The 15,374-nt window shown below is 53.1% G+C and overlaps 1 protein-coding gene across 1 annotated transcript in view; it reads right to left on the bottom strand.

Annotated features, from left to right (window-relative positions):
• Positions 1–3,210: 3,210 nt before the first annotated feature.
• Slit1 (slit guidance ligand 1) overlaps positions 3,211–15,374 on the bottom strand; it is a 144,410-nt gene continuing 132,246 nt past the window's right edge. Inside the window, exons 29-37 of the mRNA XM_052185962.1 lie at positions 13,312–13,451; positions 13,112–13,205; positions 10,745–10,882; positions 8,788–9,016; positions 7,000–7,130; positions 6,419–6,573; positions 4,964–5,252; positions 4,418–4,629; positions 3,211–3,644 (exon numbers count right to left, since the gene is read on the bottom strand). Of these exons, the coding sequence (XP_052041922.1) occupies positions 3,406–3,644; positions 4,418–4,629; positions 4,964–5,252; positions 6,419–6,573; positions 7,000–7,130; positions 8,788–9,016; positions 10,745–10,882; positions 13,112–13,205; positions 13,312–13,451 (1,627 nt within the window). The 3' untranslated portion in view covers positions 3,211–3,405. The remainder of the gene's footprint in view (positions 3,645–4,417; positions 4,630–4,963; positions 5,253–6,418; positions 6,574–6,999; positions 7,131–8,787; positions 9,017–10,744; positions 10,883–13,111; positions 13,206–13,311; positions 13,452–15,374) is intronic.

The raw sequence follows: 15,374 nt of genomic DNA, 5'->3' as shown, positions 1-15,374 counted from the left end.
GGAAGACTGGAAAATGCTCATTGGTGCCATAGTCTCTAGCGTGAGTGCTTCCATTTGCCCCTGTTGGCACTACCGCTTTAATCAGCTGTGGCAATAGAAATGTTAGGCCAAGGAGCTCTGACCACTGCCTTACCTCTTTCCCGGACGCCTGAGCCTATGGCCTACTGGGTTTCACTTTCCCCCCTCCTCCATGCTCTCTAGCACCCATCCTTCCTCTCCTGATCCCCAACTGTTGTGAAGGCACCACAGTTACCATACCTGTGCCCTTTCTAGGTGGCCATGGGAGCTTTGCGACACCACTACATGTATGTGAGATCAGTTCATGGCTCTGGCATAATGGGGGCTTGGCACATCTTTTGACTCTTGGTGACCTATCGGGGTGTGTCTTAGAAACTTAGATCCTGTTGCTCATTTCCTACGTGCAGTGTTCTGGTCTGGTGTATGTTGCCCCCTTACACTACTGGCCTGGGTACAGGGGCTTCTAGGATTGATTATCTGAGAGTTCGTGCTGCTTTCTAATCTGTCACTTGGATGCTCCAAGACCCTTGGAGTCTGGCTAAGTGTGTGAGTGTTTCTGTAGGCAAATGCTCAAAACATTAGTGTCACTTAAACATTTGTCAGGACATGAGAGTAGGGGAGCCTTCTCAGTCTGTCACGCACCCCTCTCCTTCAGGATGAACAAGCCTTGCCACATCAGGGTCAGCAGACATCCTGGCTGTGATGACTGTGGCCAGTGTGGTGGCCCAGGGCCCTTCCACCCTGGAATGGTGAATGCTGGTAGCCGCAGGCTCGTGTTGATGAAGAAAGAGACCAGGCAGGCACAGAGTCCATGAACCAATGTCATGTTCACATGGAAGACAGCAGACAATACTGACATATTCTAAAACAATACTTCTGGGAAAAGGACAGGTGCGGCTCCCTCAGGGACTGTTTGAAACCAGTTTCTAAGAGTTGACCCAAACACAGCTACAGAAACCCCAAACAAAAGGTCACAACCACATAGCATCTGAAAACCAAAACAAGACACTGGAGGTTGACTTTAACATATAAAAATACTATAACAAAATGAAATACAAATATATATTAGAATCTGTAAGTATTCTGTATAAAGAGATACTTTCGCGGTTAGGCTAACAGCAGGCAAAGAGGAAACAAAGATGACCTTTTCCATTTCTTAGCATCGCCACAGGGCCCTGTGCAGTGCTGCCCAGGTGCCAGCTCCTCAGGACTTGCCCTGCTGGGTCTCTGCTCTGCATGTCGAATGGAAATAGCCAGTGATGACCACAAAGCAAACTGAAGGTCTTTACCAAAGGGGAACACAATGTGGAGATGATTTCTCAAAGGGCCGGTCTCAGAGTCACCCTCTTACCTGACCTTACAAGTCTGAGTGTGAACAGGTGATGGGAGCCATAGACCAGGCCCTGGGCTTGCAAGGCGCTGACTAAGACAAAGGTAAAGTTGAGCCTGGGGCTCATGGCTCTCTGGGAGCCATCGGATCAGCCTCTCACCTCCCATCCCAAGGCCTTGGGGAAGGGCGGCATCACCTGCCAGTCCATGCTTCCCAAGCCCAGGAGTTGGCTTCTCCGGGCCGATAGGGAGTGATGGTGTCTGGGGACGGAAACTTGCACACGCTAAGGAGTCCAGAACACCTGTTTCTAGAAAGGGGCATCATGCTACATGTCTTAAGCTTTCCCTCCCTCTGCAGCCTGGTACAGCCCCTTGCCAGAGTACCACAGTGCTCTGGAAGCTTGGAGTAAGAGGAAGATGCAGAGTTGTTTAAAGCCTTAGAGGTTTGGGCCTCTGTCCTCTTAGAGAGCTGTGGGTCTCTGCATTGGATCCCTTGCTCAAGGGCCATAAGAAAATGGAGTCTTCCACCCTGGCAAAGAGTGTAACCAGTCACGACAATTAACCAGTTGATCAGGGCTGGGCTCTCTATCCCAGAGTCTCACTGGCCTGAGCCATTGTGATAGGAGATGCCAGGTTCTCAGGTCACAGGAGGCTATGCCTTCACCAGCACCAGGGGCTCCTCTCCGTCCACACAGGCAGTGGTAGGTGTAAGGCCAGCTTCTGTACATAGCACTCCCCGACGACGGAAGCAGCCTTGAATGGGGGACATGCTCACACCTACAGCCCACAAAGACACCCCCACTGCACCCACACACCCAGACCAGGGCTACAGCCTCTTGGGGAGACGTGAGAAAGCATGACCCTTTCTCCCTTCCGCAGAACTCATCTTTCTAAACTTCGCCGTGCATGGAAGGGAAGCAGCTTTCATATCGGCCGTCCACGTCTCTGGTGGGTTCAGCAAACGCCCAGTGTGAGCTGCTGCAGCCTGGGCTGTCCTGCGTACTTCATGGTGCTCAGCAACTATGTCACGCCAGGGCTGAGGCCCACGAGCCCGCTCCAGGTTAGGGACATAAAAACCCGCTAAGGAAGTTAATGGAAATGGATCTCCTAAGACCTCAGGCCTCCCCTCCTGAGATCACAGTGGCAGTGTCTACGTGGTTCCTATCTATTACCTTCCTGCTTCACAGCTGCAGACCTAAGGCCTCAGATGAGCAGAGCCACATGTGGGGACTCAGCACCTGCATCACCTGCTCTCTCCCTGCACCCTATGGCCTCTGTGCTCCAAACCAGGCCTGTTTAGAAGGCCTTGGCCGAGCCCAGCTGCCGGCTCACACCCCATCCCTTCGCTGCCAAAGGCACCAGCAGCTTGTGGCTGGGAAACCTGGGTCCAATCTCCGTTTCGCGGCCAGTGACATCTATTCAGCTGGATCTAAGAACCTCTGCCCTCTTTGGTGGGGCCTGCCACCCCAAGCACAAGAACCCCCTCATAGGCGCTGCTATCATGCTATCCTTCAGGATTCAGAGGCCTGGCCCTATGCAAGCCCCACCCCCATCCCAGCCTGTGGGGGGCAGTAGGCCACATGACTTGAAGACAGAGCAGTCCCTTCTCCATGATAGGAGGTCTTACCCTGGAGAGTGGCCTGGTTTGGACATGGCTGCAGAAGCCAGGCCAGCACCTCCTGGATGTAGTTGTCCTCAGAGGAGTCAGAGACTCCCGGGACATAAACTGTGTCAGGCCAGCCAGGGTCAGAGGGCAAAGGAGAAGCAAGTGGAGACAGGGTTTAGCCCCCCTTTCAGTCCCAGGTAGCAGGCAGAGGAGTGTCACCATCCTGCCACCGTTTGTGGCCTGACCTCACACACACATTCATTCAACAAATATTTATTAAGCGCCTATCTGTGCAAGGCACTTTGAGAGAGGGCCCGGCAGCCAGGGCCTTGCTCCTCTGCCCCGGCAGTGCAGTCCGCTGGAAAGGCAGTCAGTGTCCCTGCGCCCACCAGGACCCAGGCGGCAATCCTGGTGATGCCCGCCCCAGCCGCTGCTAGGGTGCCACCCGCACATCACGCGCACCGGGCACAGCCGCACTTGGTGGGCTTCTCCACCTCCTCAGCAAACGAGGTCCCATCGCTGCACTCGAAGGTGAGCTTCCTCCGCTTCAGCCGCAGACCCTGGCAGCAGCCCTGGCCCGGGCACGCGCCCCGGCATTCCACCCATGACAGCGGGCGTGTGGTCTGGCAGATGGCATAGCCCCTCTGGACCCGGTGAAAGTCCCGGACAGGGTCCCCCCGGCACTCGGACTCTGGATGGGACAAACACCAAGACACAGCCTCAGGGCACACCATGGGGAGCAGGAGGACAGCATCCTAGGAGGGCTCCTCTGGGAGGGCGCTCTCTTCCCTCTGTCCTCCCCTCTCTGCATGCACCTGTGCTGTGCTTCCTCCGGGGACCACAGTGTGACTGCGGAAGGAGGAAGCAGCTAGCTGCCCAGGCCCTCCAGGCCAGAATTACTGCCAAGTGAGGTGATTCCCATTGTGCAGATGTGCAAGGGCTGAGGCCTGGAGGCAACAGCATTGTGGAAGTCCTCCTCCTCCAGAGAGAGGGTGACCCACTGGCCCTATGGTACCCAAGGCTGAATCTCCCGCTTCCCTCCTCTCAGCCTCTGCAGCCTGGAGCCTAACAGAAACATCTTGGTGATGGGGCCCAGGGAAAGCCTGGGAAGAAATCCCCCATCCTTCAGATGTTCCACTACACCCAGGCCCAACATGGATAGGCCAAGATACTCAAGCCTGGCTGGGAGCTGTTACTGGGCATACCTGGGTGACGTCAGCCAAGAAAGGCAGGGCCCTGGACAAGGGAACTGCAAGGCAGGCTGGGCTCGGGAGATAGAAAAGGGGAAGCTCTGTTCCTAGAGGGCAGGGGCGCCAAAAGCCCGGTGGTCCCCTAAGGACCAGAGGGAGAGGAGGAGGAGGAGAAGGCTTGCTGGGGTTCGAGGATGGAAACATGAAGCTGCTACAGCAGGGCGGTGGGGAAGGACCCTGCAGAGGGCGGGCAGTCAGGAGGGGGCTCCCTGACCTTGCTCACACAGCTCGCCTGAATAGCCTGGGCTGCACACACAGTGCGCCCCTTGGGTGGCGGAGGCCTGGCAGTGACCGTGCAGGCACTGCAAGCCCCCACAGGGCTCTGCCACCGCCCCGACCTGGTTGCACAGAGCCCCCGAGTACCCATCCTGGCACTGGCAGCTGTAGGCAAGAGCATCGAGGGGCACACATTTCCCATGGACACACCTGGAAGGGACAGAGAAGAGAACTGTGAGGACCATGACCCAGCCGGGGGAGGCCCTGCCCCTTCTGACCTTACACTTGGTTCTGCTCCCAAGATTTAAAGGACTGAGGTGAAATGTGACTCTATGCTTGTCCTTTTCTAGCTGATAAAAGCTTAAAGCCAGATAATAATAATAATAATAGTTTTCATTATAAGCAATTATTAATAGTAATTAATGTCAGGCCACATGCTCTAATTTAAAGATATGGCTGGCAAGGCAGTGCTCGCCATAAGTGTCCTCTGCAGAAAAAGGACAGATGGTGAGGAGGATAGCCCTTTGGTCTATCCCAGACTTACTTGTGGCCATGGCAGGGGCCATCCACTGGCTGGTCACAGTGCAGGCCCCCCCAGCCAGCCTCGCAGTGGCACACGGGCCCTGGGGTGGCATTAGGCTGGCAAATGCCGTGTAGACAGTAGAGCTTGCGGCAGGGCTCACAGCCGGGCACCACGCCCGGCTTCATCTGTGTCTTGGTGAAGTCCTGCAGTTCATTGTTGATGTACAGGTTCCGGATGCAGCCGTGGAAGCTCGTGCCATTGAGGATCTGCCACAGGCGGAAGGCAGCCGAGTTCACGTCCACGGGCATCCCTGGGGTGAGAGGAAGAAACAGCAGGCTAAGCCATGACTGTTGGACAGCTCTGCAGACCCCTCTTGCCCTTTGAACTCTATGCTATCTCTCTGGAGACCCTTTGCCACCCTGGAGTACCAGCCGCCTTCCCAGAAAGACGGAAAGTCTACGTCCTCTGTGACCAGAGCTGGGAGTGAGGCCAGGCACGGCCAGTTGAGCAGTAAGACTCTCGGGTGCCTATTCCCCATGTCTCGTGATCTCTAACCTGGGACACCTTCATCCCCTCTGAGACATCTGTTTGCATTCCTGGAGACCCCAGCTGAAGCAAAAAACTCCTGTGCAAAGCACTTTGTCACCTGCTTTCCTGCTAGTGGCTTCGCGGCAACCCCACAGCAGAGGCTGCCTGTCCCTAACTGTCATGCTCAGCTGCTCCTCTGAAAAGACTCAGTTGGTAGGACCAGAGGTGGGCCCCATAGCGGGCCTGGTAGGACCAGAGGTGGGTCCCAGAGCGGGCCTGGTAGGACCAGAGGTGGGTCCCAGAGCGGGCCTGGTAGGACCAGAGGTGGGTCCCAGAGCGGGCCTGGTAGGACCAGAGGTGGGTCCCAGAGCGGGCCTGGTAGGACCAGAGGTGGGTCCCAGAGCGGGCCTGGTAGGACCAGAGGTGGGCCCCAGAGCGGGCCTGGAACTCCCCAGGCTGAGACAACCTGAGAATGACTGCAGGTGGTAAACAGGGCTTTCCTGGCTTTCAGCATCTGCAGGTGCACTGGGGAGTCTCCAGACACTATAGAGACTCTGCGCTGAGTATCTTGCAGTGTTTCTGGCCTCTGAGGGTCCAAGACTAGAAATGGATCTCAGATATAAGAAATTCCTTCTGGGCCAGAGCCAAGAAGGGTACCTGTGGCATGGAAGACAGTTGGGAAAGACTGATTCCCCCACCCTAGGTCTATTGACCATCCTTCTTGGTTTGTCTGGGTTGTCCAGAATGCAGCTAGACCCCAGCCAAGGTAGCAGAATCTACCAAAGTATCCATTCAGTAGGACCACCTCACCCTTTCGTGTCTCCCTGGCCCTGGTACCAGCTCTCCTGGTCAGCCTCTGACCACAAAGGACAGGAAGTCCCTGCCTGGGGACACTATCACCACAGCTTGGTGGAGAGGCTTGAAGAGGGATGCACGGCAGGACCTCACCTCCCACATAGAGGGGGGCCTCGCTGTTGAGCGTGTAGTGCTTGCCGAAGTTATCCATGGTCATGGGGCTGCCGCCATCGATGGAGAGGTTCACCATCTGGTCGAAGGTGACCAGCTCAACTGTGTGGAAGTGCCCGTCGTTGATGGTTTCAGCACTGGAAGGAAATGGAAGAGGGGTACCCACCCCAGGAAGTGGGCCTCAGGAAAACCCTGGCTAAGCACATCTCAGAAGGCTCACCAACCCAGTCACTGCTTCCCAAGGAGACAAATCTTCAGGAAGAAACCCGATGGGACTAAGTGGACTTTGGTCTGATGCCTCCTACCGCCCCTTCCTGAGGCCCAGGGAAGGCTGAAACATTTGGAGAGAGCTTCTTCTTCGGTGAGGGGCTGCCTCTGAGGTGAGGTAAGGTAGAGAAAGATGGGTGCCAAAGAGCCCCAACTCCAAGGGGGCTGCACTCAGGAAACCAAGTGGCCTTTCTTCTTAGTCAGCCAAGGTTCTACAGTTCCAACAACCTCTTGGCCCAGGACCCCCATCTTGGAATGCCCAGACAAGGAAGGCTGACAGCCTGAGACATTCTTACCTGTAGATAGCAGAGCTGGGGTAGCTGCCTGGGTCGTAGCTAACACGGACATGTCCCTGGTACAGCTCAACTGCAATGTGGTCATTGTCTCCATTGTAGAGGAGGATCCCATTGTCCTCTGCTGTGGAGACCTGGGAAGCAAAGGCACATTCTCTTCCATGCCACCCCTCACAGAAGCAGCACAGTTAGGTAAGTGAACAGAAGGTGGACTTTGGGGAGGGGAGACTCAAGGTTGGAAGAGTGATGTCATATGAAAACCACACCCTCCTCTTCCTCTGTCTGACCAGCTTCTCAGAGACCCCTTCTTCAGGGTGGCTGTTCCAGGTTTACTTGTCATTCACTGCAGACTGACCAGCACCAGGCAGCACAGCAGACAGGCTGGCTGGGGGCCTGGAAAGCATTTGCCCAAGATCAGGTAAAAAAAAAAAAAAACCAGTTGCCCAGCGGGAAAGAGGCAGTGCATAGCTACCACAATGTACAGCTACCGCCTCCCTGATGAGGACACCCTGTGGTCCTCAAGGAACTGGCTACAAAGGGAGGGGGGTCCATAGAGGACGCATGTGTAGGAGGTCCTGCCTGTCAGAACTGTTCATCTGGAAGAAGCTGCTTGGGAAACAGGGACTGTGGCTGGTTGAAGATTCAGGTGTCTGTCTAGGAGGGAGGCCCCTGAAAGACAACTGCTTCCTTCTACTTATCTCTCCATTCCTGCATTCTTCTGGTAAACACCCTGATTCCCCGGTCTGTAGAGTGGGCCCATAGACAAAGCACTTTAGCTCATTTCCTTGGACTCAGTGATTGGTCAAGATTCGAATAGGTATGCAACAAAAACCTGGCCAATCAGAGAGCTTGCCCTGAGACCAGAATTGGGTTGAATTAGAGTTCAGACAAAGAAAAGTCTCTCTCTTTCTCTCTTTTTTTTTCTTTTTTGGATTTGGTTTTTTCGAGACAGGGTTTCTCTGTATATCCCTGGCTGTGCTGGAACTCACTCTGTAGACCAGGCTGGCCTTGATCTCAGAAATCTGCCTGCCTCTGTCTCCCAGAGTGCTGGGATTACAGGCGTGCGCCACCACCGCCCGGCTCAAGAAAAGTCTCTTAATAGGTGACAGTGATGTTAGACTAGCCTGAGCTATGGCTGAGGCCGGGGCTGGGCCCAGAGACTTTTGCCTCACTGAGAGGATAGGCTGCCTGATCTCTTGCTGAGGACAGTGTAGGAGAAGAGAACTGAGCTTGTCTGAGAATCTGGGTAAAAGAGAGACCAAAGGAGAGATGATTGAGTGTGGCCAAGGATGAAATTGAGGCAGAGGGGTCAAGAGTTTACGCTGTCTCCTGGGGGAAACACCGTAACATCTGCTTCCCTCTTCCTCTGGGACATAGTCAGCAAAACAACCAGATTTTCATCATCTATTGAAGTAGAACCTTAAGTTTCCCCCTCAACATGATGATGTTCTAAGATGAAACTGAGCGTACAAAACAGGCATTTAAGGGACCCCAAAACCGTCGGTTAAAGACAAGCCCAGAATTCCCTCTGGCCACATGGGGTAATCCTATCTGTGGTACTGGAGGCCAGAACTGAGCAGAAGGACAGGAATAGCCTGTGGTCAAAGCCTGTGACAGGTTTTCCGGATCCCAGAGATGACTCAGATACCTTTACCCGTCAGTCTTCAGACGACTCATCCTAATCCCAATCCTGGATCACAGGTTCCTTGGGGCTCCTGTGGACAGGGCTGTACCCTGACATTCTGACTTGAACAGGGGTGCCTGTGAGTAACCAGGTCTCGAGGCACGCACCTGCAGAGTGATGTTGGCCCGTGGCCAGTCCTGCAGGTCAGTGAACTGCAGGTAAGTGTCCCGGTCCACAAAGTTGACACTGAGCAGTTTCTCACACTCCGGGCCACCGAAGCCTGGCAGGCACTGGCACACGGCCCGGCTGCCCTGGTCTACGCAGTTGGCTCCATTCTGGCACTCCGTCCCCTCACAGGAGTTCCTGGGGGCAGGTGGGATCTCACAGAGCTGTCCGCTGAGAGGAAAAGACCCGGGTCAGAGAGGGCAGAGCCAAAGGAAGCAGAGGGAATCTCTCCCCCAGCATGGTTCAGAAATTCACTAACGCCCCAGGGAAATGGGCCGTTAAAGTGACAATGTTGCTATCCAAAGGGGCAGAAGCAGGAGGACCCCCTAGTGTCACAGCTGCAGTACCACCCAGGGACTTCCCAGAAAAGGAAGCCCGCCTCGGCCACATGATCTCAGATGACTGGCCTGCACATTGAAACCGAAGATGCACTCCCTCCTCATGCCAACAACTCTGCAAGGCAGCGTTGACAATGTAGACAGGAAAACTGACTAAGACAGCAGTAGTGGTGAGATCCTGAATCACAGGAATCAGAAATAAAGAGGGCGCGTTACCACCGAATTGACCGAACTAGAAACAATGAACTGGGGCTGTGGCTGGAAGATAGAGCGTTTGGTTAGTGCACACCACAAATGAAATTAGAAGCCAATTCCAGGGGACTGAAGAGATGGCTCAGTGGTTAAAAGCACGTGCTGCTCTTGCAGAGGACCTGAGTTCAATTCCCAGCACCCACACGGTGGCTCACAATCACTTACACTTCAGTTCTAAGGGATCTGATGCCCATTTCTGACCTCTGTGGTCACTGCATGCATGTAATGCACACACACATGCAGGCAAACACGTGTACACGTAAATAAAATAAACCACTTTTAAAAATCAATTCTATTGGCAATATTATCTAAAAGAATTAAAATTAGAAAATAATTTCAAAATTAAGTGTGAGGAGCTAGAGAGAGATGGGTCAGTGGTTAAGAGCATTGAATGCTCTTCCAGAGGACCCAGGCTGGATTCTCAGCACACACAAGGTGGTTCACAGTCACCTGTAGCTCCAGTGCTAGGGGATCTAACACCCTTCTGAGAGCACACACTTGCAGGCAAAGCATCCATACACATAAAATAATAATGAAAAACAATGTTTCAAAATAAGTATGAAACATGTACTTTAAAGACCACACACACACACACACACACACACACACACACACACACACAAAGATGAAAGAAGCTATAGTGTTCCACATTTGCAGAAAGACAATTCAGGTTCAAGAATGGGGCAATGGGGAAATCCGGTATTGCTTTGTTAAAGTGCCACTGCCCCCTGAACTGTCTGTAGAGTCAACAGCACCCCTACCAAAATCCCAAATTACTTCTTTTATTTAAAATTTGACTAACTAACCCCAAAATTCATATAAATTCAATAAACCCAGAATAGCCAAACGGCCTTGCAACACAACAAACCGGGAGAGCTTACACTTTGCAATTTTAAAACTCACCATGAGACTACAGTACTAAAGGCTGCCTGCTGCTCGCATAATGATGGCCGTGCAGAAGGACCTTACACTTACAAGAGGGCCATAGACTATTCACAAGAAAGCCAAGACAATTAAATGAGATGGAGGAGTGGAGGAAAAGTCTTTTCAACAGATAGTGTTGGGACAAAGTCCTTCCTCATGGGACCCCACCTCCCGGTCCTTCAGCAAGCAGGTTTGGAGCCCTGGTTCTAAGTGGTTGTTGAACTCTCCCATGTGTGTTTGTGTAGTTGAGCCTGGTTGACTTACACCTAGAACTCCAACACTCAGCTCCCACAATGGGACTGTCACTCACCCAAGCCCTAGAGGGGCCCTTGCCAGTCCCACCCGAGGCAGGGGAGCTGCTCCCGGTGTGGCCAGAGGGGCTCACCTGTAGCCCTCAGCACAGAGGCAGGCGTAGCTGTTGACTTCGTCCACACACTGGGCCCCGTTCTGACACTGGTGGTCCTTGCAGTCGTCCTGATTCTCGCTGCAGTTGTCACCCGTGTAACCTGGCACACACTCACACCTATGGTGGACAGGGAAAGGATCAGCTGACACTCACCCTAGAGCTCAGCAGCCAGCGCCATGCAGCCTGTACGACTGACCGAGAACCTCTGTAGTCTTGTCTACCGTGAGCGGAGAGCCGTGTGGGTGTGGCGGGACCTGGGCCGGGAGGGAAATGCCTGGCAGCAAGAAGTGGCAATCTTGTCCTGGATGCCCACCATCACTGCCAGCTACACATCGAAGGTCAGCCTCTGGCCTGGTCTTGATTTGCCCTGCTTCTCCGTTGTCTCCTAGAACCCACCCACAGCACACAACCTCACATCACTGATTGGTGTTGATTGGCTGTTCCTCTGTGTTCAGCCTCTACACTCTGTTGGGCCCAGATTCCCACCCTCCATGAGGACCTTGACCCAGACCAGCCCCAAACTTCCGGGATTTCACTGAGCCTCAAGTATGTCCCCAAACCCATTCAGGCTAACCCTCTGGCTAACGACAAACACACACCCTCTACCCACGTCTCAGACCTAGAGCATCTGCTGCTCTCTTCACACCAAGCCCACCCCATCAGGGCACAACCCTGCCTCTGCTCTTGTTAATTCTAGAACACCTTTACTCTCTCCCTGAGTGGCTCAGCCAGGCCAATTCCTCCACTTTCCCAGGAAGCTTCCAGGAGACACCGTAGCAACCCCCAGGCAGACTGTGCTCCTGCCCGGAGTTCTCATTCCAAACCCAGTGGATTTTTAGGCTGAAAGAAATACCGCTCAGTCCAATATACATATGCACATGTACAAAACCAGTCTCATATTACAGAGTCTGTCCCAACCGCATAAAACCGCACACTGCTCTCCGATATTTTCTGTTTTCTCTTTTAATGTTAATTTTGACCTACCCAACTGATCGACACCCACAGATGGTTCCTGAGTTTCTACAGGAAAGAATGCTGCAGTAACCAAGCCACTACATGCCTGTTCACTCTCTTATTCAAGGTCCTCCTTCCAAATGCTCACTGGGTCCCGCACAACGCCAGGCATAGCTGGGTACCCCTCTCTTCCACCCTACCACTCACTGGTGCAGGGATTGAGAGTATAGGGATCACACAGCCTGGTGGGCTGTGGCCAGGCCTGGAGCTGAGCGTTCAGCCCATCTCCTGAGGACGAGGAATGGCACAGCCATTCCATCCTAGCCGGATGCTTCATCCATCGTGCTGTCTAAGCCTCCTCACCTCAGAGGATGGCCTCTTCCAGCCAGTGTCCCACCCCTCCCAGGCTAGTCTTGCCACGCCCCCACTCCTGTCCCTGTGACTAACTACGGTGTACTTCACCTCTCTCATCTTTACGGAGGGCTTGCTGCAGTCTAGTGCCCATGGATCGCTGGGTCCCAACAGTCCGCTGATACCACTGGCTGCACAGCAGGCTTCTTTCCCCGTGTCAGCCCCAGTCCTAGCCTAGGGAGTCCTATCCTGACAACTCCTTGCCAACTACACAAGTGGGAGGAGGGCTGTTCTAGGAATGAAACTGTATTTAAGGGAGTGGCCTTTTCAAAAGCCCAGATGACCTTCACGCAGCAGCTTACAAGTGACAAGGACATCTATATAATCCAGTTAATCCAGGGGTTCTTTGCTTTGGAGCTGGACACATGTTGAAATTCGGAGCTTTTTTTGTTTTGTTTTGTTTTGTTTTGTTTTGTTTTGTTTTGTTTTGTGGCTTTGTGGCCACAAGTAGGCCATAGACTGCATATGAAGTTGAGGCAGCCTGGTAAACAAGTCCACACTCTACCCATCTCCACCCTCTGAAGATCAGTGAGTGTGATCTTCATCGGCCTCTCTTTCAGGTAAGGTTTTGTTCCTGAAGGGCTCTCTAGTTTTGTGAGCTTTGTGAACTTTGTGATTGGGTAAGATGTTGTGGACCAGGCATGAATGGCTGTGGGTGGAGCGTGTCTGTCAAGCTCAGTGCTAAGTACCTTCCAATGAAGCACCTTCTCATTCATCTTCACCAGCACCTCCAGAGAATGCTACAGCCACACCCAGTTCACACTGAGAAAAAGGGGCTCGGTCCAGCCATCATCCGCTCAGGGCCAAGCTGCAGCCAAGTCTCAGTCCCAGGACTGCATGACCAGAGCTGTGTCAACAGCCACCCTGTGATGGCTCTGAGGAATCCAGAAGGCCAGGACCACACCCACCAACAGATGAGGGTAGGAAGGAAGAGAGGAGGTCAAGCCTAGGCTGGGGTCCCTGGCAGTGGGCGGCACTGACCTGGGCCCATCCGGGGTGCCAACACATTGGGCCTCATGCTGACACGGGTTCAGATCCGGGGAGCAGAAGTCCACCAGCTGCTCACAGGCCCTTCCTAGGGGAAGAAGGAACAAGAGGCAGGAGATGCCAAGCTCCATGGAGCCCATGCAGACACTGGCATGCCTGCAGGATTGGGATGCCTTGAACCCCACAACGCTTACCCGTGTACTGCAGGGGACACCGGCACGTGTAGTTCCCCATGCCATCCACACAGACACCCCCGTTGACACAGGCGTGCTTCACACAGTCATCTGTGTTCACTCCACAGGTTGGCCCTTCAAAGCCAAAAGGACAGGAGCACCTGTGGCAGGGGGCAGAGGATGGAGAGGAGTTGAGAAATTCTGTAGCCACTGGTCAGAGTCCTTATTCCACACAGTTAGAGTTCTTCACTAGACCAGGCCCTTGCCAGAAGGCGAAAAGGTTAACAGCTAACAAGACCAGCCCTGCCCTCAAGTCTAGTGGCGGAATCGTGATGGTAGAGGCTCTGAAGCCAGGCATGGGCAGAGAGCACCTAACCCTCCTCAGCAGGGATGGTCAGGCAGGCTTCCTAGCAGAGGTGCTGAGTTAGCCTTAGCAAGAGTCCCAACAGGAAAGGCGAGGCAGCGGGCACAAAGGGATAGGTGAGTCTGGAGTGAGAAGACAGGACCTGCTCACCTACACCGCTCCAGTCTGTGAGGACACAGACTTCAGGGACAGAGACGGGATGGAGCTGGGCTGAGCCGTCGCCAGCCTGTAGAAGGTTCTTGAAATTGGCGATTTACAAACCAGGGCAGTCATTAGCTTAGGATATGTGAGGTTTCCCCAGGGTCAGAGACAGTAGGCTGAGGAACTTCCACCCAGTGCTTTAACTGCCCATAAAACTCCTTAAACATCCCCAGGATGTGGAGAGAGCCAGCAGGACAGCTGCTCTCCTGTCACGTTCAGGTGGCACTCTGCCTAGCAGGAGGAGGGGCTGTGTCTCCAGGTGCCAAGAAGGCAGCAAGTAGACAATTAAAAATAACTGACAGGAGACTCGGGGAACTGAGTCTAACTGAACTGAAATCCTGCTGCCACCTGCTCACTCTGGGGATTTTGTCCTATACTGGAAGGGTTTCCAATAGCTGAGTGGCAGGTCTATGATGAATCTACTAATCCCGACAGTGCGTTTGTGTGAACAGACCTTCCCAGAATAAAATATCTATGCAAACAGAAGAGCAGGTCAGCTGCCCTCTCCTGTCATGCTCAGACCATCTGCAGACACATGGACCAGCTGACAAAGGATACAGACACACCCATAAAGGAGTTCAGTCTCAGCAAACATTACCTTACAGGTACCAACTGTCAAATTTACAACAGTTACATTGTTTCCTATGTAGTTAGTCCTCTTACTGATAAGTGAGACATGAGAAACTGTTTTTTGGTATGTATGTACTTGTTTGGTTTTGTGTGTCAAGGCGTTTTGTCTGCATATCTGTGTATGTGCCAGAGACATACATGCCTGCTTCCCTTGGAGGCTAGAAAATAGAATCTGGTCCCCTGAAACTGGAGTTACAGATGGTTGTAAGCCACCGTGTGGTGGTGGGACTCAAACCCCGGTCCTCTGAAGAGCAGCCAGTACTCTTACCCATCTCTCCACGCTCCAAGGTAATTTTAATAAAGTAAAACTTGTGAGATAGGATCTCCCTATGTAGCTAGCTCAAAGTGGCTTCAAATTCACAATCCTCCTAACTCAGACACCTGCGTCCTAGGGATTACCTATGTCTACCACGAAACCCAGCCAACAGAAACTTCTAATTAGGAGCTGGTGGTGACAAGAAATGGGGAGGGACATTAAACTCTCGTTGGTGGCAGATGCTCCTGGCGTACGCTCATCTCACTGCTACGGAGGGGCTTGCAGGTGGCATTTTTAAAAGGCATGCAAAGTGCAAAGCGCGGTATCAGATGCTGTGAGCTAAGCACCGGGAGGCCGAAAGGAGGCAGAGCTGAGAATTCAGGGCAGCCTTGGCTACACAATAGACCCTGTCTCAAAAGAACAAACTAATGAATAAACAGTAACATAGCACCCCACTGCTATGCTGGACTGTAACCAGGCAGCACTCTAACCAGGCAGCCTGTAGCACCAGGTAGGAGGGGAGACTGGGTTAGAGTGCTTAGCCCAGGTATTTTACTTTAAAATGGCAATAATATTTATGATTTCTATGATACTGTCTCCTTTGCATGAAAAAATAAACTTATGGTAAAGAAA

This window comes from Apodemus sylvaticus, chromosome 1 (assembly GCF_947179515.1).
Source record: "Apodemus sylvaticus chromosome 1, mApoSyl1.1, whole genome shotgun sequence".
NCBI lineage: Eukaryota > Metazoa > Chordata > Mammalia > Rodentia > Muridae > Apodemus > Apodemus sylvaticus.
This window is presented reverse-complemented; position numbering and strand designations above follow the sequence as displayed.